The sequence below is a fragment of the Ambystoma mexicanum genome, chromosome 8, assembly GCF_040938575.1.
Source record: "Ambystoma mexicanum isolate Mex_15411 chromosome 8, UKY_AmexF1_1, whole genome shotgun sequence".
Taxonomy (NCBI): domain Eukaryota; kingdom Metazoa; phylum Chordata; class Amphibia; order Caudata; family Ambystomatidae; genus Ambystoma; species Ambystoma mexicanum.
Genome location: NC_090929.1, coordinates 746,130,962 through 746,157,230, shown reverse-complemented (window position 1 = coordinate 746,157,230; position 26,269 = coordinate 746,130,962). Strand labels below are relative to the sequence as shown.

The 26,269-nt window shown below is 44.3% G+C and overlaps 1 protein-coding gene across 1 annotated transcript in view; it reads left to right on the top strand.

Moving 5' to 3' along the window:
* The window catches only part of TLL2 (tolloid like 2), a 1,535,386-nt gene that overhangs the window by 258,608 nt on the left and 1,250,509 nt on the right, over positions 1-26,269 (top strand). The window contains exon 3 of the mRNA XM_069610570.1: positions 20,130-20,247. Within this exon, the coding sequence (XP_069466671.1) occupies positions 20,130-20,247 (118 nt within the window). The remainder of the gene's footprint in view (positions 1-20,129; positions 20,248-26,269) is intronic.

Genomic DNA, 26,269 nt, shown 5'->3' with positions numbered 1-26,269 from the left:
GCTAAATGCAGCAATCAAATATTGGGCAAAATAGGCTAAATGCAACAATCAAATATAAGGCAAAAATAGGCTAAGTGCAACAATCAAATATAAGGCAAAAATAGGCTAAATGCAACAATCAAATATAAGGCAAAAAATAGGCTAAATGCGGCAATCGGGGAGTGGACAGAGTGCTGGTAGGGAGCCACTTGGCCCTTGCAGCGCCATAGGACAATCAGCGTAGGTAGTTAAAGGATAGGTACATAGATGAGGCATGTTTGTGCCACCTGGTACAGGGTTGTAGTATGGGGCAGGGCACAGTTAGTAGAGCTTACGAACATAGGGGCCTGTATCTAGTTCTATCTTGGAGCATTAACGATATCTGGCCTATGCTGTGTGTAATGGGCTATACTAAGCATAGTACTGGAGATCTATTATGGTGCATGGTACAGTTGTGGCAGATAGGCAGAGAGTTCACAAACATAGGTTGAATCTATCAGTAGCAAATAGCTAATAATGGGTCAATTCGTTGCAATATTGTGGAGGGTGGCTGTGTTTGGGTTAGTCTAGATGCATTTTAAAAACATTTGCTTATATATTCATTACGATGTTATACATTGGTATTCTATGTCATACAATTGGTCTGATACGATACATATAAAAATAACAGTAAGTTGACAGCGCATGAGAGGCAGTGGTAAGGATGGAGTCAAAGGTGCACGACTATGGGTGGGTCCACATATTGAGAATAAGAGTTTCCTTTGACTGCAGAGTGATGTTGGACAGTGTCACCTGGAAGTTATAGGCAACGAGGTGGTTTGGGGAATTAGGATGGCACGCGTTGTGCAACGTTGCTTCAGGATGTTAGACAAGCTGGGCTGAGGATACGGCAATTCGCATTGGTATGCAGGACAGCGTAAGGTAGCGGATACAAGTTAGATGGGGCAGCAGGGGTGGGGGGCAGCTTACCGAGTGTCTTGGACAGTGCTTGCAGGCTGGTTCAGGCAGCAGAGACGGAGAAGCAGGGGATCTGGCACACGGCTCGTACGGCTCCTGACAGGCTCCGGGCAGGAAGGTGCCTTAGAGCGTGTGCCTTGGACTGTGTGCCGGCTAGAGCCTGCCGGCACGTGATTGGCAGAAAAGTATACGCTGGCGGCCAATCAGGTTTAAACATTGGACCTGATGTTTTCCAGCAGATCAGTGCAGGCAGAGGAATGGCGTGCAGCCATTTTGGAGTGGCAGTGACCTTGTGGTGATCAATGGAGGCTGTAGCACTCTGGTATAATTATGCAAGTTAATACAAGGACGATTTCCTCATATCGCATCCAGGTATTGAAAGCGAATTATAGCGGGGCTCCGGCGGGTGAGCAGAGAAATTTCAGAAATATGTGGCGGGCTACTTAGAGGCAGCAGGATGAGGCAGATTGCCTACCTTGGGACACGAGCTGCTTCTGGAACTTCAGTTGATCCGGCTCAAGTCTGAGAAAGGCAGAGAGGCCGTTTCGTAGGGAGGCACTTGCAGAAGAGAGAGATATAACCCCACTCTCTGCCTGAAGAAGCATCAGATCCTCAGAGAGTTGGAGATAGCTGAACGATGGGCTCTACGAAGAAGGTATTTCGTGAGAGAGAGTTAGATGAAGGCCTTCTGGACGATGCAGAGGGTCTTGAACCTGATCCTTGCAGCCACCTAGAGCCAGAAGGAGATTAGGGTCCCTGGGGTTGAGGCCAAGGACAAGTCTTGCAGTCCTGTCTGGATTAGTTGAAGTGGGCGAAGCGTAGAGGTAGGCAGATTGAGAAAGAGGCTCTTGTTCTTCTTTGTCTCATCTTTTCCGGCATTCACCAAAAGATGATTTTACCAATAGTTGGGGCTGCATGTTTTAAGAGTTGGTAGTTCAACATCATCATATTTACAGTTCCCAATTTATCCCGCTGTTACAATGGCAAAGTACCAATTTTTTGCTGTTGCCTTTACACTGAGACGGAAGGTACAAGGGACGTGAATGAATGAATTGTATTTTTAAACTGCATCCATTACCGCTTTTTGTGCTCTATATTGTACCTGTGGCATATACATTTGAAATTAAGGTCTTAGAATTGCATTCATTGAAGAGAATTAATGATTTGGTGTTTTTTAACATCCAGGCCTTTTGCACCTCTTATACCCCACTGAGTTCTATGATGCCTAATTATTGTCATAGTGTGCTTCCTGATAGCAATGCTTGTGACCTGAGAAGATGCAAGCCTCTATGGTAACCAGAGAGCATGGAAGCCCGCTGCTGCCACTAACAATGAACTGCAGATCCGGCTCCATAGACAAGTGCTGGGCGTGGAATAATATACTACACAGTAGTTATTCAATGGCAGTGCTTAATTAAGTAGCTGGATCTGCATTGTCAAATTGTTTTCTAAAGCTCAAGTCCATTACAAAATGGTTAAAGGGAAGGCTCTACATACCCCATGGAAAATTGTCATATATCATAGACTCCGCTTGAATCCTATAGACGGCTATCCCAAGAAAGCAGTTGGTTTACTGCAGTCTAACAGTAATAAGGCACAATAAAGTCTACAGGCAGGACCTGAATGTTAGAAATCCCCACCTCTGGGAAAAGGGGGGAGGGCAAATTACCACCAATGTGCACCTTGTGAGCCCATATGCCTGTATAATCCAAACTCCACACAATCAAAATTAGTGTCGCTATTGGAGCCACATTCAAACATTGTCCCCAGAAGCCTATCGTCATAAATGTGCTCCTTGGGTAGTAGTGTTCCACCTTTCCCTGACCACGCCTATGGACCACTGTGTTTCTGGACCCCCAGCAGCAGACACAAGCAAACAGAATAAAAAGAAAGTTGGATAGTTTCACAGGCTGTTAAAAGCCCCCCAAAAAGTGTCTAGTAATGGGTCAATGGAAAATTTCAACTGCAAATAGCAAAGGGTTCAAGTTTAACAGACTTCATTGCAGTGTGTTTAATGTCTAATTCACGACTGACCCAGACTACCCCAATCAATGTCTCTTTCTAGTTTATTTCCTACACAAGCTTGTCACACTCAAGAAGCCCTGGTGTTAAAGGGAGCCAACAATGTTAACCTAGTGATTAAATAATGACACCCAGATGATTTTCAGACACCCCTCTGCCACCTCTGCTCCCTCTCTCATCTCAGATTGTCTGTCTGCAATCCAGGAGTGGTGTCCCGTCAATGATCTCTTAAATGTGTACAACAAATTCCTGTGGGTCAAGCATTGTGAACCCACCTGTAGTCGGATCAGTATAGATGTCAGAAAGAAATTTGTGGTATTGGCGTTATGTACGGCAGCATTGCCGTGAGAAGTATGGCTGACATATTTTGGGTGCAAGCTGGGGCTCACTGACCTTTGACCTAGTTGTATTAGGTGCAGGTGGCTGCAGGTGGGTTTGCAGAGGGGTTTCTTTTATACTACTTACTATGCAGGGGAGTGTAACTACTCCAGGGATATATTGCCGCTCCATTGGATAACATTTGAATCTTATATTCTCGATAAGGATGTAGCTGCGACTATAGTTAGAGGAAAGGACCTATTAGGGGGCGTTTGCTTTTAACTTCCGGGAGATCGAGTGAATGTAATCTACCTCAATCGACCGGCGTACACCAGGAACAATAACAAGACGTCTACAGAAGTAAGTGAGCTGGGTATTAGGATCATATGTGTTTACAGCGGCTTAGAAGTATTTTCACCTCCGCTGTTCACCACACACTAACGTTACTCCCCCCCTGATTATTCCCCAGAGCGGCACCTTTTAACAATGGGCAACCGTGTCTCCGGTGAGAAGCCCTCACAGCGAGTTTGCTTGTCAACTGGGAACGGAGTAAGCCGCACCGTGGCCGTATTGAAATGACAGAAACAACAGCTATAAGACCCAGTATGAGTCGTACAACATATTCAAGATGTTGTTACATGTTAGGTGAGTGAGCACAGCTTGCACCAATTAATGTTGCCATTTAAGTTTAGAGATTTATACTCTGTTTCTGCTTAGTGAAATGCAGTAAAATAGCCTGAGTGAATCATGGCTTGAATAAACAGGGAATAAATACTGTTTGTTTTTGTATTGTAGACCCAGTGATAGCCGGTGAAGACAGACAAGAAAGGCCACAGAAGAGTTATTTGGAACTCGAAATGTCAATTTATATGACAAAAAATAAGTTTAGAGAGAATGTTGATGCTGTTACCATATATCTATTACAGACTTGTATCAACTATGTGAATATTTGAGGTGGTGTTCCCCTGATGAAACTCCAACTCTACTGTTTTGAATGAGTATGTAAGGGAGCGAAACATGTCGGGATATATGAAGGTGTATGATATGCCAAACGGTTCTAATCAGAAGCCCAATTGGTGGTGAAAATAGGAACCACCTTTTGCTTTAACACCATTGTTATATTCACTAGGTATATAGTATTATGAATGTTTTTTATAAATATTATTGTGATCTATTCAAATGGAATGATGGATTAAATTCTCTCTTTTTTACTGATAAAAGAAGATTGATGGTTTTCTTTCTGACATCTATACTGATCCGACTACAGGTGGGTTCACAATGCTTGACCCACAGGAATTCGTTGTACACATTTTGGAATGTTCTTTCAGGGGGATTATTCCTTGTGGGTCATTAAATAACCCTCCAGTCTTTATTTGTGGTATTGCCGTCAATGATCTCTGCCTTAATGCCAGTAAGACTGAGATCCTCCCTATTGGCACACCTGCACCTTCCTTTCCTGTCACTCTCTGGCCGGACTCCCTTGGCCCTCTTCCTGCGCCCAACTGTGAGGCTAAGAACCTCAGGGTCATCTTGGACTCCACACTCTCCTTCTCGCCTCCCATTTCTGACGTCTCTAAGAAGTCAAACTACCAACTGCACCTCCTCAGAGGTATTCTTCCTTTTCCTTTCCTCACCTTCCCCCAGAAGCTCACTGTCTCCCGAGCTCTGGTTTTCTCTAGGCTAGACTACTGCAACAGCCTCTTTCTAAATCTGCCTGCCTCTACCCTCGGCCCTCTTCAACTCATCCAGAACAGGACTGCCAGACTTGTCCATGGATCAAAGCCCAGGGATCGTATCTCTCCATTGGCTCCCAGTGGCTGCAAGGATCAAGTTCAAGACCCTCTGCATTGTCCACAAGGCATTCTGGGTCCTGGGACCGCAATACCACCAACTCTCTTCGGAAATATTTTCCTACTCAAGCTCTTTGCTCTTTCACCTCCAACTCATTGAGGGTCGGTTGCTTCTCCAAGCAACAAATCGGGGGTAGATCTTTCTTCGTCTGGTGCCTTCCTCTGGACCAGCCTCCCTGCCTCTCTGAAACTTGAGCAGAACCATCTCTGGTTCCGGAAGCACCTCAAGACCTTCCTCTTTGTTTCTCTCTTCTATATTCCTCTCCCCTGCTGATCTCCTGTCTGATACTGCACTGGTCACCTGGCTACCCTCTGAATTATGGCCCAGGTCCCTGCCCGCCCAGTTGCACACCCGCACTGCCTCCTGGCAACCCCTGCATTTGGGTCTGTATCTGCAACCCGACAGTCCACTTACCTGCACTTATTGGACACCTACTGTCTGCACTTTACCCTCGCACTTGTCACCTGCTGGCCGCACCATTTGTTGTTTTGATCCCATGTCCGGCACTTGCCCACCCTCGCCCCACCCCTGGCACTTTCCCCTCCCCTCCTCTCCCCCCCCTGCACTTGCGTGATCTCAATGTCACTAGGCCTAGTAAGATCGTTGTCTTTGTCCTCCATCTGTTTCCCTTGCCTTGCCTCATTGAGCCTTGAAACACTTGTGTATGGGCGTGTTATAAATGCTATATCAAATCATCATAAGAAAGTTGTAAGGAGTTCAGAGTCTGCCTTGGAATAGCTAAAACCCCATTATGTCTACTCAGACATTCAGTAAGTTTAAATAGAGCCGTCTTGCCACTCATTTTTATTTTTTTCCCCAAATATAGCCCCAGAAATATTCATCCATTAACTCATGTTGTACATCATTTGCATCTCCCTCCACAAGACGCCTCACTCCTAATAGTGCAAATATGGTATTTTGGGACTTCAGAGTGAGAAAAATAGGATAAACACCCATTAGTCAGTCGGTACACTGTATTAAATTACAGGCACACAGAGGTGAACATTGACATTCTTCAGCAAGAAGAGTCGGATGAGAGTGACCTTATCTGTGTCGTCCTGATGTTCTGCAACAGATTCCTTATCACTCTGCTTTTGTCTTGACGAATAAAGGGGTGATATAAAGAAGCACTCTTTAAACTTTTTTTTGGAAAGAAAACGAAGTATGAGTACTTGGGTAATGCAGCAACCCCAGAGCAGGGAAGCAACTCCTGCATTAAATGTACAGTTAGGCTTACCTCGATTGCTCTTGAAAGCAGGTTTGAAATTTTCAACATACTGGGAGATAATGGTTGACTCCAAGGAGCAAGTCGTTTAGTGTCTGGCGTTTCTCTGTTCTGCTCTATTACACTGACTTAAGATGTTCTAGAACATAGCAGAAGTCAAAAGCAAATGTGACAATACAGAACGGATCCCATTTGTAAGTTCTAATGTCATTTTATTTCAAGAGGTAAAGGTGTACTCCCTGTCCATTTTAAGTTTTTAATATATTGGTTAAAGCAACATCAAATAAGGGAGGCCGTAATTTGAGTGGTTTATGTATGTGACTATCTACCCGACGACGCTGTGTAGTTAAATAGTATTCAAGCCTTCTGGTAATTATTACATCGCTGTTCACACAAGACCGGAAACCAGTGGGCACAGTTAACTTTTATAAACAAGTCACAAAAAGAAAAGTTTCTTCTTGGCACCCAGGTTTACAGAATGTATTATCTCAGATTCTGTCTTTAGAGTGGATTGTGTCCTCCAACGTATTCCTCATCTTAGATGTATTCCATCCAGCTTTGCTGCTCTTCAGAAATTTTTTCGGCAGAGGGCGCCGTGCGTCAATGTCGTCGAGTCGATAGTCCCTCGAGGGCCTCCGTCGAGGGTGACGTCATCGAGTGTATAAGTAGCACGCGTGGCGCCCGTTGGCCTCAGTTCTGTTTTTCCGCAGTACGTTGCTTCGGACATTCGGCGCGCCTCGAGTTCTGTCAGGAAATATAATATTACGAGAAGAAATAATGTCCTCGTCATCGACGCCGACCACGACCCCGAGATCAGGTTTTAAGAAATGCAAGTCGTGTGGCTCAAAAATGTCGATCACGGACCCGCACTGCGAGTGTTTGTGGTGTCTCGGGGAAGGCCACAACATGGAGGCATGTTCGAAGTGTCGGGCGATGACGGGAAAGGCCTTGCGAGAAAGGAGAGGAAAGCCACAGGTAGGTCGGAAGGATCGGAAAGCCTCTAGCGTTGAGTCGAGACCCCATGGGGAAAAGTCTCCTCGACGTGAAAGGCATAGATCCAGATCTCGAAGCGATTCTCATCGCTCATCGTCTTCGTAGAAAAAGTCGAAGAAAGGACGCCATAGATCTCCCTCTACCTCGTCGTCAGACGAGTCTCCGAAAATGAAATGCCCCACAAAACATTCGTCTTCCGAAGAGTGGGAAGCATTTAGGGTCAAAATGATGGAGGTGTTTGAGGAGAAAGCAAAGCGTCAGTCCGCACCTTCTTCGGAAGCTGGCCGGGAGCGTCATCGCTCCGACACTTGCACGCCCTCGAGCCCGGGTGATCGCAAAAGGAAGGATAGAGAACCTTCCAGGACGCCGAGTGAAAAACGCTCGAGTCGAGTCGACCGCTCGAGGTCACTGATGCCGTCTGAGACCTTCCACACCTCGAAGGGGAAACTGTCGAAGGCTGCCTCGACGCCCTCGAAGCAGACCCTGTTGACGACCACGATGTTATCGACGCCGAAACCTTCGGCGCCAAAGGCTCCAACCAAGCCAGGGCAGATAGAAAAGGAGAAGGAGAAAACTGCAAGACATGCATCTTCTTCAAAATCTAGTATTACACCTCCTCCTCCTCCTCTCCCAGAGAAGGTTTTCAAGCCTCTCCCTAGGAAGGAGTTTTTCAAATCCTTGACCTCAATTTTTGAGGATCAGGAGAGATCCGAAGAGGAAGTTGTACCTTTTGGGTTGGAATATGGCACCCAAAATGTCCCAGAATGCTTAATACCGGAAGAAAGCAGGATGAAGGATTTGGTGGAGTCCTTACATAATGCAAGTGGCATTGATGCCTCTCCTGAGAATGATTTTGGTAGACCAGATCCAGGAGAGCATGCCAGTCCATCTTATCGTCAATTAATGACAAAGGTGGTAGACTACTTGGGATGGGCAAAACCAACAGCCCAATTCGTCCAGGACGATTTGACAGACATATTGGATCATGGTCCCACTGAAGACCCAGTTTTACCTTTTCATGTAGCCTTACAAAACAGGGTGGCCAAGAATTGGGAAACTCTGGATTCTATTCCTCCGGTGAATAAATCCCTAGCATCAAAATACCGCCCAGCCAGTAGCGACCCCGGCTATCTGTCAAAACATCCAACTCCCGAGAGTTTGGTCATACAGGTAGCCACAGCTTCCAACAAACTTGCGTACCCGTCTATCCCTCCAAACAGGGACGATAAGCGTGTGGATGGTTGGGCACGGAAGGTATTTTCAGCCGGAAGCATGGCATTAAAATCTGGCAACTCCACATGTGCCATGGCAACATTTTCGTACACTATGTGGGAGTGCATCGCAATGGCGGCGGAGCACATACCAGAAGGGGAAGAAAGGGAAGATTTCCTAGCCATCGTTAGAGATGGAAAGGAGGCCATGCAGGAATCCCGTCAATCTGGATTGGACACTGCGGATAGTGTAAGCAGGTCCATGGGCACTAGCATGGTAATGCGTAGGTTTGCGTGGTTACGGAAGTCGGGTTTTGCACCGGACGTACAGAACCGCCTCCTGAACATGCCTTTTGACGGGTCTCACCTTTTTGTCAACAAGGCTGACGAGAGCCTTGAGAGGTTGCAGACCTCAAAAGCAGCGGCCAAATCTTTAGGAGTTGCTATTAGGCAACCTCAGCCTTTTTGTGCGCAAGGACAATCATGGAGGGGACGATCCTATTGTTATTATACCTCATACGGGAAGACGAGAGGAATGGCCAGTCAAAGGGGCCAAAGAAAAGCCACTCGTGGTGGACGAGGAAAACGTGCTAAGCCAGCTCCAGCTGCAGCCTCTTTGCCATCAGCGGCTGCAACATCCGCCACAAAACCGCTTTGAGGACTTGCACCACAAAACACCTGTAGGAGGCAGGCTGTCGCAGCATCTGCAAGAATGGTGAGCTATTACTTCAGATTGGGCTCTAGAAATAATAGCCCAAGGCTATTGCCTTCCTTTTCTAAAGCAACCTCAAAGCAATCCACAAGGGAGACACCCGTTGAAGTTTTCAAATCCGCTCCTACTGCAGGAAGTTCTAACCCTGCTGGAGAAAGGTGCCATAGAACCAGTACCGGCAGGGGAGCGGAACAAGGGTTGGTACTCCCCGTATTTTTCGATCCCCAAAAAGGACGGAGGACTGAGACCCATCTTGGACTTAAGAAGCTTGAACAAGTTCCTCAGGAAGGACAAGTTCAAGATGGTTACTCTTTCTCAGATCCTTCAGGCCCTTCAACTCCAGGACTGGTTGGTGTCATTGGTCCTCCAGGATGCTTATTTTCATATGCCGATTCATCTCAAGCACAGAAAATACCTGAGGTTCGTTGTTGGCGACTCACACTATCAGTTTCGAGTCCTGCCATTCGGGTTGACCTCTGCCCCGAGGGTCTTCACCAAGTTAATGGTAGTGATGGCAGCGAACCTCAGGAGAGGGGGGATTCATGTCTACCCCTACCTGGACGACTGGCTGATCAGAGCGCGCTCTGCCGAGCAAGCTTTGGATCATCTGAAAGTCACCTGCCACTTCCTCCAAAAACTTGGCTTCTCCTTCAACTTAAAGAAGTCTTAAATGACACCTTCCCAACAGCTTCAATACATAGGAGCTGTATTAGACACATCCTTGGGAAAGAGCTCGCCTCCCAAGATGAGGGCTCTAGACATTCTTCAGATGGTTTCAAAATTCCAAAGTGCCCAAAATCTCCAGGCTTACGACTTGCTACGGTTGCTCGGCCTCATGGCATCCTACATTTGTCTGGTGTCAGAGGCACGCTTGAGGATGAGATCCCTTCAATGGGCCCTAAAGACTCAGTGGTCCCAGTTCTCGGGTCAAATGACGGATCTTCTTCAGATTCCGAACAAGGTCAGACAAGACCTTCTATGGTGGACCTGTGCAGAGAACATCTTAAAGGGAGAACCCTTTTGGCAACTATGGCCGGAGGTCACAGTAGTGACGGACGCCTCACTCCTGGGGTGGGGAGCACATGCCAACGATTTGACAATAAACGGTCGCTGGTCTCCATCGGAGTCCAAACTACATATCAACCTTTTGGAGCTGAGGGCAATCAGACTAGCGCTGAAGGCCTTCCTGCCATCTGTCAGGGGAAAGAATGTCCTGATAATGACGGACAACACAGTGGCGATGCACTACCTAAACAAAAGAGGAGGTGTGGGGTCACTACCCCTATGCAGAGAGGCAATGCAGCTCTGGTATTGGGCGATTCAAGAGGGAATCTCTTTAACAGCAATTCATCTAGCCGGGGAAGAGAATATGACGGCAGATGCTCTGAGCAGGCAGAGCACGGTGTCCCACGAATGGGAATTGGCTCAGGAAGTAATTCAAGAGATCTTCGCCCTTTGGGGAACCCCTCAGGTAGACCTATTTGCAACCAGTACCAACTGAAAATGCAAAAGGTATTGCTCAAGGGAATTTCCCCCGAGAGGAGCCCTGGGGGACGCGTTTGTGGTGGAGTGAATTTCCCACTATTGTATGCGTTCCCTCCAGTCCCATCATTCCTCAGGTCATCAGGAGGCTGAGACGCTTCGGGAACCTCATGATCCTAATTGCCCCGCATTGGGCCAGGAGAACGTGGTATCCGGACCTTCTAGATATGTCCATCTGTTCTCCAGTACGTCTTCCTCAGAGAGAGAACCTTCTCTCTCAAATGGAAGGTCAGGTTCTCCACCCAGAGGTCAGAACACTCAACCTTCATGCTTGGTATCTGAAAGGCTGAGATATAGGTATTGGAACCTTCCAGATGATGTTATGGAGGTGTTGCTTTCGGCAAGAAGGCCAGCAACAAAGTCTCTGTACCGTTGCCGTTGGGAAAAGTTTTGCAACTGGTGCAGGGAAAAGAATGTTGATCCTTTTCTATGTTCTATTCCGGAAGTACTATCTTTCCTTCTGACCCTAGCACATAGAGGTCTGAATATCGGAACAATAAAAGCTTACCTTGCGGCGCTTTCCATCTTCAAGCGCTCATCGGAAGAATGCTCCTACTTCAAAATTCCTTTGATAACAAAATTCATAAAAGGTCTCACTAATGTGTTTCCTCCTCACCCATTTCAAGTACCGATTTGGGATCTAAATTTGGTATTACAATTCTTAATGTGTGCCCCTTTTGAGCCTATGCACACGTGTCCATTAAGATTATTAACATGGAAAACAGCATTTTTAGTTGCTCTAACATCAGCAAGAAGAGTGAGCGAATTGCAGGCACTATCTTCTGGGCCACCCTATACTGTGTTCCATAAGGACAGGGTTGTGTTGAGGGTTAAACCATCATTTTTACCGAAGGTAATATCTGATTTTCATTTAAATCAGACATTTTTTTACCCTCATTCTTATGCTCCACCTCATCCTTCTAAGGAGGAAGAAAGACTACACAGACTAGACCCCAAAAGAGCTTTAAGCTTTTACATCTCTAGGCTTTCTAGACTTAGAGTGGACAACCAGTTGTTTATAGGCTACACTGGAAGAAAGCTGGGTCAATCAGTAACAAAACAAACAATTTCGCGCTGGATTGTGCTTTGCATTTCAGAATGCTACAGACTAGCACAAAAAGACCCACCTGAAGGGTTAGGAGCTCATTCCACCAGAGGCATCGCTTCTTCCACAGCCCTTCAAAGAGGTGTCCCTATAAGGTACATTTGCGAAGCAGCAACTTGGTCTTCGCTTCACACCTTCTCAAAATTCTATAACCTGGATGCTTCCCAGTCTAGGGAGCTAACTTTTGGAAAAGCAGTGCTTTACTCTGCCATCTAAGGGCAGTTAAAAACAATCTGACCCCTCCTCCAGAGGAACTATGCAAAATGCTGCTTTGGGAGCATATCTAAGATGAGGAATATGTTGGAGGACACAATCCACCTGAAGAACAAGTTACTTCTTACCTGGTAACGTTCTTTGGATTGGATGTTCCTCCAACGTATTCCTCATCGCCCTCGCAACCTACCCCTCTGTAGATTTTTTCCGGGTTATTGCCATCTCAAATCTCGCAAGGCTGATACCTGTCTGTCGGCACAATCTACACAGTACAAGATCAAAGATACAAAAGAGGGGAAAAACAGAACTGAGGCCAACGGGCGCCGCGCATGCAACTTATACACCCGATGACATCACCCTCGACGGAGGCCCTCGAGGGACTATCGAATCGACGACATTGATGCACGGCGCCCTCTGCCGAAAAAATTTCCAAAGAGCAGCAAAGCTGGATGGAATACATCTAAGATGAGGAATACGTTGGAGGAACATCCAATCGAAAGAACGTTACCAGGTAAGAAGTAACTTGTTCTACTCCCGCAAATTGGGAAAACGTTGTTTGATCTGAATTTTAATATTACATGTGGAGATTGACTCCTAGATGGCTTTTTGAGGTTGAGGCCCTACAGTGGGGGACTGCCCAGCCACTGATCCTGGGTTCTAGAATTGATGTTAAGGGGTTAGATTCTATCCTTCTGTATTGTAATAGGAATTTACATTTAATGTTGGTAGCCCACTCTACGAATCACAGGAAGTATTGCATAAATGAAGCATAGGGGAGAATATACTGATTACTTCTTAATCCTGGGATGAGATTAGCAACGCTCTAAAACATGTGCATTATTAAACACTCAATCTTTTATTTGAATTGGTACGCACGACATATGACTAAAGGGGGGGTCATGAAGACTTGGATTATCAATAGAATAAATTAACCTGTTATAATGAATAATATGCAGGATTTTCTGATGAAATAAAGCTAATTTCTAAGATGTCTTAGACAGACCTGTTCATGAGCTGTAGATGTGAGGAAGTTATGTCTGAGGTTGGTAAGTGGGATGAGAGTCACTGTGGGGTCTTGGGGAGGTAGAAGGAGGTACCCGAGGGGTTGAAGCTGCTGAGAAGGCATGGTGGCAAGGCTAATGCAGTGGAAATACTTGGGGTCCTGGGATTTGTAGGCCTAGCCCTACATACTCCAGAGAAGCTGGTAGAGATGATGGAAAAGCTAGTCGAGAGCCATAATCCAACCTGATGGAAAAGGTTAGGCCGCAAACTATGATAAAGAACACTTGCCCAAATGAGAGGCAGTGAAAGCCATGGGATAGTCATTTGTCTGACCGTGCCACCACAAACCAGGTAATGATAAATGTTAGGAAATATGTTCTTTATGCAGCATTTCTCCATTTACCTCCAATAGTCCCCCAGCATGTTGGCTAATAGTCTGCACCCTGCCTGATTTTTAGGTTGAGTGAGGTCCTTCCTCCTCATTTACTTGCTCAACTCACTTTGTTTGGGGTACCCTGTTCAGCCCCTATCGCTACCAGTGCAGAGAGGCTTTCCCATTTTCCTTTGACGATTGATTTTACATGGCAGCACAAGCCACCTTATGTAGAGCACTGCTGGGACATATTGTGCTCCTTTTTTCTGTAAGTAAGATTGCAGTTACTTTTGTGATGCACATTAAACACCTGGCTGCAATGAACCGATTTGTGCTCTGCCAGGTGTACTACAGTGCACCCTTTTTTTAGTGTAGGATTGCCTTTTTGGGTACCATATATTCAAAATGGCTTCAACTCCTGGTCTAGGCCTGTTCGTTTTGGATGTATACGAATTGTTTGAACTACAATTGTTCGAATTACAATTGACCTTTGCACAATTGACCGAATTGTGAAGGTCAATTGTTACATATATGCGGGGGGAAACCCCCCGCAACCCCCATTTTATATATATATATATATATATATATATATATATATATATATATATATATATATATATATATATATATATCCAAACCAATAAATATATATATTTATATATGTGCGGTCAATTGTGCAAAGGTCAATTCGGACCCTCGACTTTCGGTCAATTCGGTAATTCGAACAATTGTGTTCGAACTATTTGGGTAATACCTTCTTTGTTCTTGTATCCCCTTTGTTGTCCAGCCTCTTCCCTTCTCAGGTCCGAAACAGCCACATATAGTCCTACCTTCACAGGAGCCGTCAAACAGACACCTGGCCAGTGTTTTATGTGCCTGAACTTGCTGGGATTGAGCATCTGGACTTTCTGGCACCAACACTCATGCCAGCAAGAGTCTGTTTTATTACTGGGCAGATGTGGGTGGCTGTCCATGATTGGACAGGATCTCTGTTTGAATGTTGCAGGTTTCTTCCATTGAAGGGCTGGGGTCTGTGAGAAACCAGAGGGGTATCTCATCTGCTAGTCCCTGGGGGATCTCTCTCTCAGATGGCTAGAGCACAGCCATCGCCTTTGGATCCAGACCCTGTCGTAGACCAGTGCGTAAGAATCACTTGGGTGAGGGGTTTTCAGGGAGTTGGGGTGAGGCAGCCGATGGTGAGATGCAGTATTTCCCAATTTTTTGTTAATCTACCTCATCCTATTTTGTAGGATTCTCTGAGGTCTCAATCCCCTCCCCCTTTTTTCTTTTTACACACAAACACTGGACCAAGGAAGAGGGTGACTGAGAGGAACAAGACTAACTCTTATACATCGTACTGGACATGTCCTGTTAATCGGGTCAGGCACTTGACTTCAAGTATATACACCTGATACCAATTAGCTCTCTCCACACGGATAAAAGGCAGAACCTAAAGACACACTCAGAGCAAGGCAGAGTACGAGCAGGACTTCCAGGGTGAAGGCAAACTTACTGGAACAAAGCGACAGACCAAGGGACGAGAGTAGCGGGTCGAAAACCCTAAGAGTTCCCTACTAGAAGTCATTGCCTCCGACAGGCCGTGAAAGCCACGTGGAGAAGGCCAGATCCCCCAAGTGAAGAAGGCGTTGTTTCAAGGATGCCAGCGACCCTCCTGGGTGAACGACCGAGTCGGCGAGGCCAAGCATGTGGTACTAACCTTGACTCATGAATTGGAGATCATAAAACCAAGAAAGATATGCACACAGCCAAGTGAGTTGGCAAGCGACTTGAGAGACTGGTGTGTGTTAAAGAAAGTTTGAAGCAGTAATATTTAATTGCAAGTGAAGACTGCACGCGTGTGGATGAGATGCAAGGAAAGGCAGACCTGTGAAAGAACTTTGAACTAAAAACAGCTGTGAAATCGGCGATGCTGAGTAACGGAGTGGTCAGGACGAAAGGGAAGTAGCCCACTCGAAAGTCTCTGTGAAAGGTGCATTGTTATTGAACTTTTAGTCCAAGTGGTCCTACAGAGGTCTGTAAAGAAAGCCATGCACATTCAAACTTCTTCGACACCCGAAAGTGGTCTGAGCCTGGCTGAGGGATACCGAAGTGAATTAAGCTTGTGGAAGGGAGCCCCGTTGCAAGTTGTATTGATCTTTGTACTGAAAGGTCTGAGCCTGACAGAGAGGGACCTATGGGAACTTTGCGTTGAAATATTATTTGAAGGTCTGAAAGAGAGACTTTAACGTGGAAGGCCAGGCGGGCCTCGATCCACGTTTTGGAACTGTTTATTGAACTAAGAATCTGAGCCAGAATGTGTCATCCTGCCTACAAGGACTGCCCTACTCTGTGGGGTCTAACGTGGGGAGGAGAGCTGATTCAATCACCTTTATTAATTTGAACACTGAATTTTCCTTTGCATACATTTCTCCTTTTATACATGTTTTGTACAAGAGGTAGGGCAGGCATTAGGTTTTGCTAGCATAGGCCATTTTGATTTGACAGATTCAGCTAGGACTGGTTTGGTTATTGACTGATGGTTGAGACTACTCTCATCTTAGTTATAGGGCAGAGAAAGGAGTTTTCCAACCCCAGAAACATTAAAAAGGTTTTACAAATTGTACCTTTTGTGTCTCATACTTGTGACACCATGCTTCCCCTTTAGGTCCCTCTCAGGCTGTATTTGGGATATGAGAGGATCAGGAGCCATTCTGGATGTTACCCCCCTGGATCTGAGAGTCAAAGAACAAATATGGAGCAGGGTACACCATAGTAATGCTACTGCATCCTGAATTGGCAAAGACAGCGACCAGGAGCCTAGAGAGGACTCTGTAATGAATGTAGGGTGTCCTCTTGTCTTCCTGTGGCCCTGGACCTTAAATTAAGGCCATACTAGAGTATGGCACCAACGACAGGCTCCAGCATTATTTGTGATCTAGGAGGAGACTGCTTCCCCACAATCCTCTTTCTAAACGAGAACATCGCCATGGAGGCTACACCTGCTGGAGACTTTACTTACGCGCTGAAATGGCAAGCTCATAAAATAATCTTCCTGAAATTTGTCATGCTTGTACTGAGCCCCTACTTTTGGTTTTCTTTGAAAAGGCTGCAGGGAGAGGGCCAGGACTAGGTCTTAACAAGAAATGAAAGATATTTTTGCTTTGGACTTTTTTTAAACATTTTTAGAGAGGCAGTGATCTATGACTTTGGAACGACTGTCATGACCACGATTAAGTACCTTCTGCACATTTTGGCCCAAAAAATTAATTAGTTTGTTCTTGTAACCATGAAGAAATACCTGTTTATAAAAACATTTCCATGTTTGGTTCCTGTCTGATCCATATGTGCTTCCTACTCAGAAAAACTTGAGTAAAAAAATACTTGCGAAGCAATGGCGAGCCAAACGGTGCAGCCCTGGAGGCTCCTTGTGGAACTTAAGCTCATTGGGTTTCTCCCGGTTGGAGAAAGCTCTTGAGAGAGCAGAATCTGTAGTGCGATCCAGCAAAATCGAAATCACAGGAAAAGACTGGTGTGATCTGCCCACCAGCGACAAGTTCTATACATGTGAAATTGTCCTTGGCAATGGCTTTGACAATGGCAGCCTGCGTAATACCAGAGACTGGATAATAATTTAATGGTCATCTGCAACTGAAAGGAACCATCAATCATCAACCTTATCCACTAAAGTGTTTCAGTAGTATTGTACCCATGAAAACTGTGGGAGACTGTTTGCTTGAGGGTCTCGGGCACAAAGACCAAGAGAACTGTGAAAGACTTTGCTTTGCTTGGGATCTCAGAAAACCAGGCCCAGGGAGCTGTAGAAGACTTGGTGTCACTTGAACGAGAAATCCATTCTTATACCAAAACTGATGTTGTGCGATTGTGCTCAGTTTAACAAAACTGAGAGAGACTGTCACTAAGCCTTATGGATATTCCCTGCACTTTGCTTCTCCTTGCACACTCACTCAATTTTATGGAGACACATATAACTACGATTTCACCTTTGTGCCTACACTAGTGTTTTCATGGCAATAAACCTTATTTGTTCAACACTGAATCTCGTTTTTAGTCCTCTGTTCAGCTCCACGGTGTGACATAGTGCCGAGATAGGTCTCCAAGAAGAGGCAAATTCTGATACGTGTTTTCAAACATTTAGCTTTTTAGCAGAGAAGGTAAGGTATAGGTTCCTATCACCAGGGAAAGGACGAAGTTTGTAATCCCAATGTAAAGTTTAATTCCTATTGCCAGAAAGTTAAAGTACTTCAGATGAAAATGGTGGTTCCAAAAATAAATTAGCTTTTACAAATAAACATAGGGACAGGAAGGCAAATACAGTGTTGTGTACATAATGCTGATAAAATGCATGGAACCACTAAACTCATAATAAGAATACTGCCACAGATACTGTGCCTCTAAATGTATATAACATAAGATGCCAAATTATTGTCCCCCTTGCTTCTGATTTTTACAAATACCTTCAGCGTCTTAGGCTCTTCATCCTCAAGCAGGATTTTACCAATATATCAAAATTGCAACGGCTACCTGCTCCACAGGAACAATTCAAATCCCATAGACAATGGCTGTCTGTGGATCTACTCATAACTCACACGCTCCCTCAGATGGAGAAACAGAAGAAAGTTTGGCCTCCAAGGGGAAACTGAGTTTGGAGAATAACTCCTGGATAGAAGTCTCTTGCACCTTAGTTCATCGTATCACTAGGGGTGATGTCAAGAAGTGGACTCAACGGTCTGCAAAAATCCCTACAATGTATGCAAGGCAATGTTTTGAGTTAAAATGTAGAACATTGGTGACTTCTGCATTACCCACACTTAACCTTATGGGGTGTGGCAGGGAGTATAAGGTCTGTACGTTTATATTTCTTCCAAAAATGGTGGTTCGTTATTGATCTCAAGGACACTCTGAGTGTGCAGTATTCGTTAGTTGTTCCAAAGATGGTGCCTGCCCACAATGATCATCCAAATGGTGTTAATTACGTTCAGCATCTGGCTTTTTTGCCATTGTCCACCAAGCTAAACTCTCTTCACTCTAGTTTGAGGAAATCCACTTGGTCCACTCAAATCAAGGATTGTGAAGGCCTCTCTGCACGCACTAGTATCAGAAAAGAAGAAATGGGCAACATGAAGTGTTTCCTGCTCCAAAATTATTTATATTCTTCAATAGGATAGCTGCCGCGTGACATTGTAAACTGTGGTTTGGCCCTATCCACTCAAAATTATGAACCCAGCAGCTGTTTCGATTAGTCATGCACAACCAGATGCTCAATAGGTTTGAACGTCCATGGTTGCATTTCATACACCGTACTCTTCATTCCTGAATTCATTATAAAGTATTAGAATATGCTATTTACAAGGAATTGTTTGTATAGCAGATATCCGCTCAGTTGATAAACAAGTAAACATGGGCTAAATGATTAAATGGCTTGCACTGTTAAGTCAGTTGAGTTATTCAATTCAGTTCATAATAGAACAATCCAGTTCTTTTCTTGTTAGTGAGCCACATGCATATTTAATTTCCTCAGATATTCAATGTCAGCTTGATCTTGATCAAAAAGTCACAGATAGAATTTGCTTCCACATCCCAATCTTGGCCAGAGAGCTGCATCTAAAATCACTTTCTGTAGCGCTGACCTGTGCTTGGGAATTCACAGGTCCGGTTTTCAACATTGGCCTCATCTTTCCTCCAAAACATCCTCTTTTCTCTAAAGAATCCTCTTTGTGAAGCCAGCGGTTACCTTTGAGCAAACATTAAATTGTCCTGAATCCATTATGGCCATTGAGATTTGAACACTTGCACATACCTCACAGAATAACACAAATTGTATTTGGTGATCCCACAAGCTAGCTTGGAGTGCTTCTAGAGTTGCACCAGGTGTAGTGGTACTCTCTCGGCCTCCTTGCAGATTGTACTCCTAGTTGCAAAGCGCAATTATCCCTATTATTGCTTTGACCGATTTGCACCAGAAAACGCATGCTCCTACTTTACATGGGCAACGATACCTTGCATTGCCCTAGCAGACTTTCTCTGGAAAACACCTTTGACGTTCACATGACTTCTGTGAATTTGACTGCCAATTCGAAATCTATGGATCCTGTACAAGGTTTGATTGGAGTGGCTGGTGTAGTGGCCTTGTGCTTTTCATGGCACAGTTCCGTTCAGCGACTTATGATATCGTTATGATGCACAGGTGAGTGTATATTATTCTGTATAATAGTTATTTTGTATGAAGTTGATGATGTGTGTGTTTTTGTGTGTGTGCGTGTTGATATCAGGGAAGTGACTTGCTATATATGTAAAGTGTAAAACATGTTGAACGTCTGCAGTAGGGATTCTTATTATAGCTACTGTGTGGCTGCTTTCTGTTGTAGCACCTCCTCGAAAAAGAACCTTTTTATCATCTTTTGTCCTCTCCTCACCAACTTAACGTGAGAAAAGGGTTAAACAATCCACTTATGCCACATTTATGTATATACAAAGTTCAATTTTTGTTGAAACATCTGAATGTTGTAAAGGCAATTGCTATCATACCTGTTTGTTTGTGAAGACTACTTTAAAATTGCTGTAAGCATTTTTTCAACAGAAGACTCAAGTACTTCATCTTTTTTCAGGTAGCCAAAGAGCAATATTTAGACAAGCAATGAGACACTGGGAAAAATATACCTGCGTAACATTTTCCGAAAGAGTTGATGAAGAAAGTTTTATCGTATTTACTTACAGAACATGTGGGTAAGTACGTTATCTTGTTTTTATGTATTGTCAGTAAAGCATGCTATTGAGAGCTACAATTCATTGCGCAGAGCACTTTTAATGGTTATAAAATGTCTGATCTCGTAGTGAAAATCGCTAGATTCTTATAAAGATCGAGATTTCACTAACATGAGAAAGGCGTTGCCTCCCCAAGATCATTCTGCACCAAACATTTAGCAGAAATGTCTGTGGGCAAGTAATGTATTTCTGACAACTTTGGTGCAGATAGATGTTTGGGGGAGGGTCAAGAGCAGGAATGTAAGAAGGTGGGGATTGAGGGTAGCAAAAGTATTCTCTTCAATATGGAGCATTGAAATCCGGTAAAGATTTGATTGCCAGCAGCTAAGAACAGCACCTCGGTAGCAGGTACCAAACTATTAACAGGAGCTACATGTGGTGAATGAAGAGCTTGCACTTAGTTTACTCCCACAAGAGCCGCAACCTGAAACAGTTTGTCCATTGTATGTGACCAAATATTCTTTATACACCTTGTAGACGTTTCATAATGTACCTTCATACAAATTGTCAAACACACAGAATTGATGTCACAAGGGTTATTGGTGTAAGACCAGTTGTCTTGGGGACTGTGGGAAAGTCCCCCAGCCGTACTCCAAGGACATCTAGAGGTAGGATCACAGTGTCTGGGGCCCTCCCTGTGCTAGTCGATGATGGACCAGGAGAACAATACGTGGTTGATTTCCCCCCCCTTTTCACCCTCACTTAGCCACCTGTCATTGGGCAGGGGATGGGGGGGGTCACATGTTGCAGGAAAATGCCACCAGCCCTTTCAATGTATTGCCCAAGGCCCCACAACCCCATGCAGTAATGGGTGTGCCCTCCCGAAACAGTGGCTGGATAAGTACAAGGTCAAGTTCCCCCAAAATCGTTTTAAATACTTCAAGTACTGGCAGTACTGACCCCTGGTCCCAGACTCGATTTGGCCACCCATTGGTTGACAGATGCTGATGTGCATGCATAAACAGATGGAGACAGGAAATCCAAGATGGCGGAGTGGAATTTTGATGTCGGGGCCTGCCCATCCTATACCACGTCTGTTACACAGAAAGCTAGCTGATAATATGGAGAGTGCGCAACAGGGTATAAAATAGTCCTCTCACAACCCAGACCTGTTAATGTTTATAGAAGAAGGTTCAAGTTAGCGGTTAAAGTGAGATGGTGGTTTGGATGGATGGAGTTCAGAGAGACGAGGGTGAGAGAGGTGGAAGCTGGAGATGGGTGGTATACAGGTCATCCGTAGCAGGTTGGTGTAGAATATCATCTGGAGCCGGTGGAAGTACGGGAGTTTAGCGAAGTGGAAGCTAACAAGAACAGGAAGGAATGAGAGGACAAGCTTGGCCCAAAGCCATGGACAGGGGTGAGCCCCTGTTCTGAAGGGGTTAAACCCAAGAGTGGGAGGAGGAACATGCATGTGGAGTGGCATCAAGGAGGAGCAGGACCAGAGTAGGAGTAGAGTATGTGTGGATGGGAGACACCCGGAGCCTAATAGAGGTGGAAACGTTACTCCTAACTTCTTCTGTGGAAACTTGAGAAGGCAAACCCAAGGGTGTGTCTTAATGTCAAGGAAAATATAGAATTGCATCTACAGACGCACAACAGCGTATACAGGCAGTAGAAGGTGCTGTATCCCAGAACCAGCAGGGTACAAGCCATAAGAAACCAGAGACTTTGAGTGAGTGGTACCCTGAACATTTGTGAACTTTAAATGGCTATTAATGAACTGTCAGAAGTTTTTAGACAAAACCGCCCTTGCACCACGCTTTGGTTTGACTCCGGAAATGAGCTTTTGTGTTTAAATACAACTTATTCTGACCCATTTCAGTTTGGCCTCCGACTCTTCTATATGATAGTCAAAAGTTGCTCCTGGAAAATGTTTGTCAAGTTTGTGTCCAGATAACCAGGCTCTTCATGCTACGACCTGGAGCTAAATAGCTTGCAGCAATATTGATCCGTGAACATGTATTTTCTTAATTGCTAACCAGCTCCAGAGGGATGCATCGGAGTAGCTGTTTTATTAAGAACATTCCATTGATTTGCTATTAATTGCTCCATACAGTATACTTGCCCATGAGAGGATGCTGCACTGATTAAGTTGCTGTGTGGTCTAGTTACAGCCCAGGACACCAAGGTTTTTTTAATTCTTCAAATAAGATGAATTGTTTGTGGGAACTATTGGTGTAAAATGCGACTGTTTAATGAAATTAAATTTTCCTTCCCCTTTGTCCTGGATTCAAACCTCTTCCTGAGAAATGACATTTGGCTTTGGAGCGTCCTCTCTCTCAGCGAGATTGCTTCACCTGGGGTCCAGTTCTATCTGTCCTTCCTAACAAGAATACCTCTTCTGTAACCAGACTGCCCTCGGCTGAATAGCAGACAATGTGCATGAGGAGCCAAGAGTGGAACATTCCAGTTAGAAGTGGAAAAACCCAGTTTCTCTTCCTTGCCTTCTTTCCCAGTACCCTTTATCACTGCACCTGCAGAATGCTCCGACTCCCTTTCTGGCTCGTCCTTCGGCAGACAATACAACAACTATTCCCCACAGTTCATCTGACATCATTATGTGACCTTGCCTCCGCTGCATAAATTCATTTTTACTTACTGAGTGCACGAAAACGTAGGCTTTCATTGCGGTAATCGAAGTGAATGTCCAAAATGGCCACGCACCGGCGCCATGTTGTTTTAGCTCATTTTTCGCACACGCACTACAGATGGAGAGTCCTATTCTTCCAAATACACAAAAGCGGTTCTTAGTTCTATCCCTCTAATTATCGAATGTTGGCAATGTTGCACATACCGGGGAAAATATTTTTGACAGTGCTGTTGCTAGAACTGCACCAGTGGAATAAAGATAACCGAATTCTCCCCCCTGAACCAGACTGGCTTCAGCGCTAAATCTAACATGACCCACAATTTGTTGAACCTTAACTCTGCGGTCGAGTTTGCATGGATAAGACGTAACACTGCGGTCTATGGCGCATACATTGATTTTAGCACTGCATTCGACAGTCAGGCGGAACAGACTGTGCAGAAAATTAGTGGGTTGGAAGATACTGCAAGGCCTGCTGAAGATGATTGTGCTCCTGTATAAGGATACAAGTAAAAAAGTACGGTTGGATGGCCAAGGTGCCTTGTCTGGCAAAATCAACACTAGTAGAGGTGTGAAACGGGGATGCATGGTGGCAGCCACCCTTTTTAACCTGTACTTAGCTGACTTAGACATTGCCTTTGATAATACTGCCCACTATCCGGTTAAAGTAGGAACTGCTAGGATTGGTTGGCTGGGCTATGCAGATGACTTACTTTTGTTAGATCACACCCCCAGGGGCCCCCAGAATATGTTGGAAGTATTGGGTGATTATGCTAAAACGAATAGCCTACATGTCAACATTTCTAAAAGTAAGATTATGGTATTCTCTGGTAAGAAGACAATAAGTATGACATTTGTATGGAAGATTGATGATGAGGCCATGGAACAGGTCGGGCAATATAAATACTTAGGTGTAATTGTTGATGATCAGCTTAAATGGCAGGCACATTGGGAAGAAACAAAATGTAAATGCATAAGGATGGCCAACACCATTAGTGCATTTATTGGCAGAAGTGGAGGCTGCTCTCTTGAGACGATTGTACTTTTATACAACACTAAGATTATATCAGTCATGATGTATGGGGTTGAGGTGTGGGGTCACAAGCTGTAGGATGAAATACGTAAACTTGATGCTAATCTATTGCTGAAATTGCTTAGAATGCCGCATACACTCCCAATTGAATATATACACTTGGAGTTAGATATGAAGTGTAGCTTTTCTAACTTTACATATAGAGTGGCAATATGCTATGAAAGACTGCTACATTTAGAGAATGATGCCATCATGGTTAGCCATCGTAAGGCTTTCACTAGCTTAGACCATTGTAAAAATACAGTAAAGGTATTGAACATTCATAAAATGTGGTTTGCAGGGTATAGACTGACAAATTATGGTTTACCCCTTATGTCGCGTAAATATTGGCTTAAGCAGAAGCTTATCACTTATAGTATTGAGAACAATCTGATCCATCCATCAACCAACGTAAATCGTGTCCGTGTGTCCAATACAGATTGCTCCAGGCCTCCATGCATCGTGGCCTACAACAATAGTGGTTTTATCTGACAGTACTTGCTGCATAAATTTAATATCAGTGAAGTATACGAGTGTACAGGTGCAAATTCTGGTATAGATAGAACTCACCATATGTGCCGCCTATGTGGTAATAACACTCTGGAAAGATTAGAACACATACTGGTGGATTGTGTAAGTCTAGGCAAGATCAGATCTAACTACCTGAAAGCATACGATAATGTGTTTGACTGTGATGATAGATGATTCGTATGGTCTAGATTCATGCAAGGAAACGATTTAAGTTTTATATATTTTATTGTAAAACTGTATTGGCAATGCAATGACATTTTAAATAACCTATCTAAAGGGATTTTAGACTGAACAGATAAAAAATGTGTTGCTTTTAAGATGTATTTTGAATGTTAATTTTATCCTATTTTAAATCGTGTTCTTTAGCAATAGGTCATGTACTGATTTAATTATGAAATAGATGGTGGTAATCATGGAAAAATCCTGTTCAACTGTATGTGCTTTTATGTTGTTTTTAATGTATATACAAAGCCGATTAGGCTAAATGTGTATTAAATAAACAAAATTATAATATAATACAAATCCCTGAACTTGATGTCCCCGAGTCTGAGTGCTACTTCTGGTCCACCTCACCCCTATCTGTTTCTAGGCATCTGTCCAAGAGTGTTCATTTTCCCAGCGGTCTTAGTCGACTTGGTATGTGTTTCCATAGAATTTTAGATATGCCATCCATTGGGATGATATTGCTGCAGGTAGGGGTTTGGTTGATTTGAATTTTGGTGCTGGACCATGCTGGCATAAATTAAGTAGATTTTGGTGCTCGTGTCATTTGCTATTGGTTGTGGAGACAGTTTCTAGTAGTTTCCTGAAGGTGGTTGGTTTTCTGTGCACAGGTGTTTGGGCATTGTATTGCAGAGTCTGGGAGAAAGAATGAATATTTTCCATGCTATTTCTGATGGTAGCTTAGCACAATTGCTAGTGCATCATTGCTCGATAGAAGTGTTCTCAATGTCATGTAGTGTGTACGTTTATTTGTGATGGATTCAGGGCACCCTCATTTGTAAGGTGCAGTGGGCAATGCATATACTTTAGAAGTGACTCCTCCTTTTGATTGAGTGTGCAGGGATCTGTTTGTATCTTTTTAGCCTTGGCTCTGGCATCTGCATTTCAGATTCTTCGGAGTCTCATTAGAAGATATTCCGGGAGATCCAGGTAAATGCTGATGCAACAGTAGTAGATGTACGTGGAAAGGGAATGAAGGGTAAGGGTTGGTTTGAAATAGATTGCCTCTAGAGTAAGAGTAGAATGATCAAAGCGTAATGCTGATCAGGAAAGGGTACATTCTTAATGCTCCTAAGCGCAACCCGGGTTCACAGTGTCTAGTACTTACCAGAAAATATCTAGATTAGTCAGTGAGTGATAGGTTGGGATGTGCTCCATAGTACACTTGAAGCGTGGAGACTTATTTGCCATTTGGTGCTACCATAACCTGACACACTCCAGAGAGAGAAAAGTCCGATATTGCCCAGCCGACTGTCAGAGGTACTGAGCCCAAAGCGGACTATGTGCAAGGTAAATGAGATAGACTCATAGGAAGGAAGTTAGGTGTTTGGGCGTCTGAGTGCCATACTTAAATGATCATGTATTGAGGAACATGTGGTGTGGTAGGAAATAGTGAAATGTTCTGACAATATATCTTAAATATAGCCTTCTCTAAGATGTCTGTGCATTGGGGAATGGACATACTCGCACTGAGGCCATGCCTCCAAATACAAGTAGCAAGATACATTTAGGACCCAAGTGGAGTGACAGATGCCGCATCCATTTTATTCTGACATCCATATCTTTATATT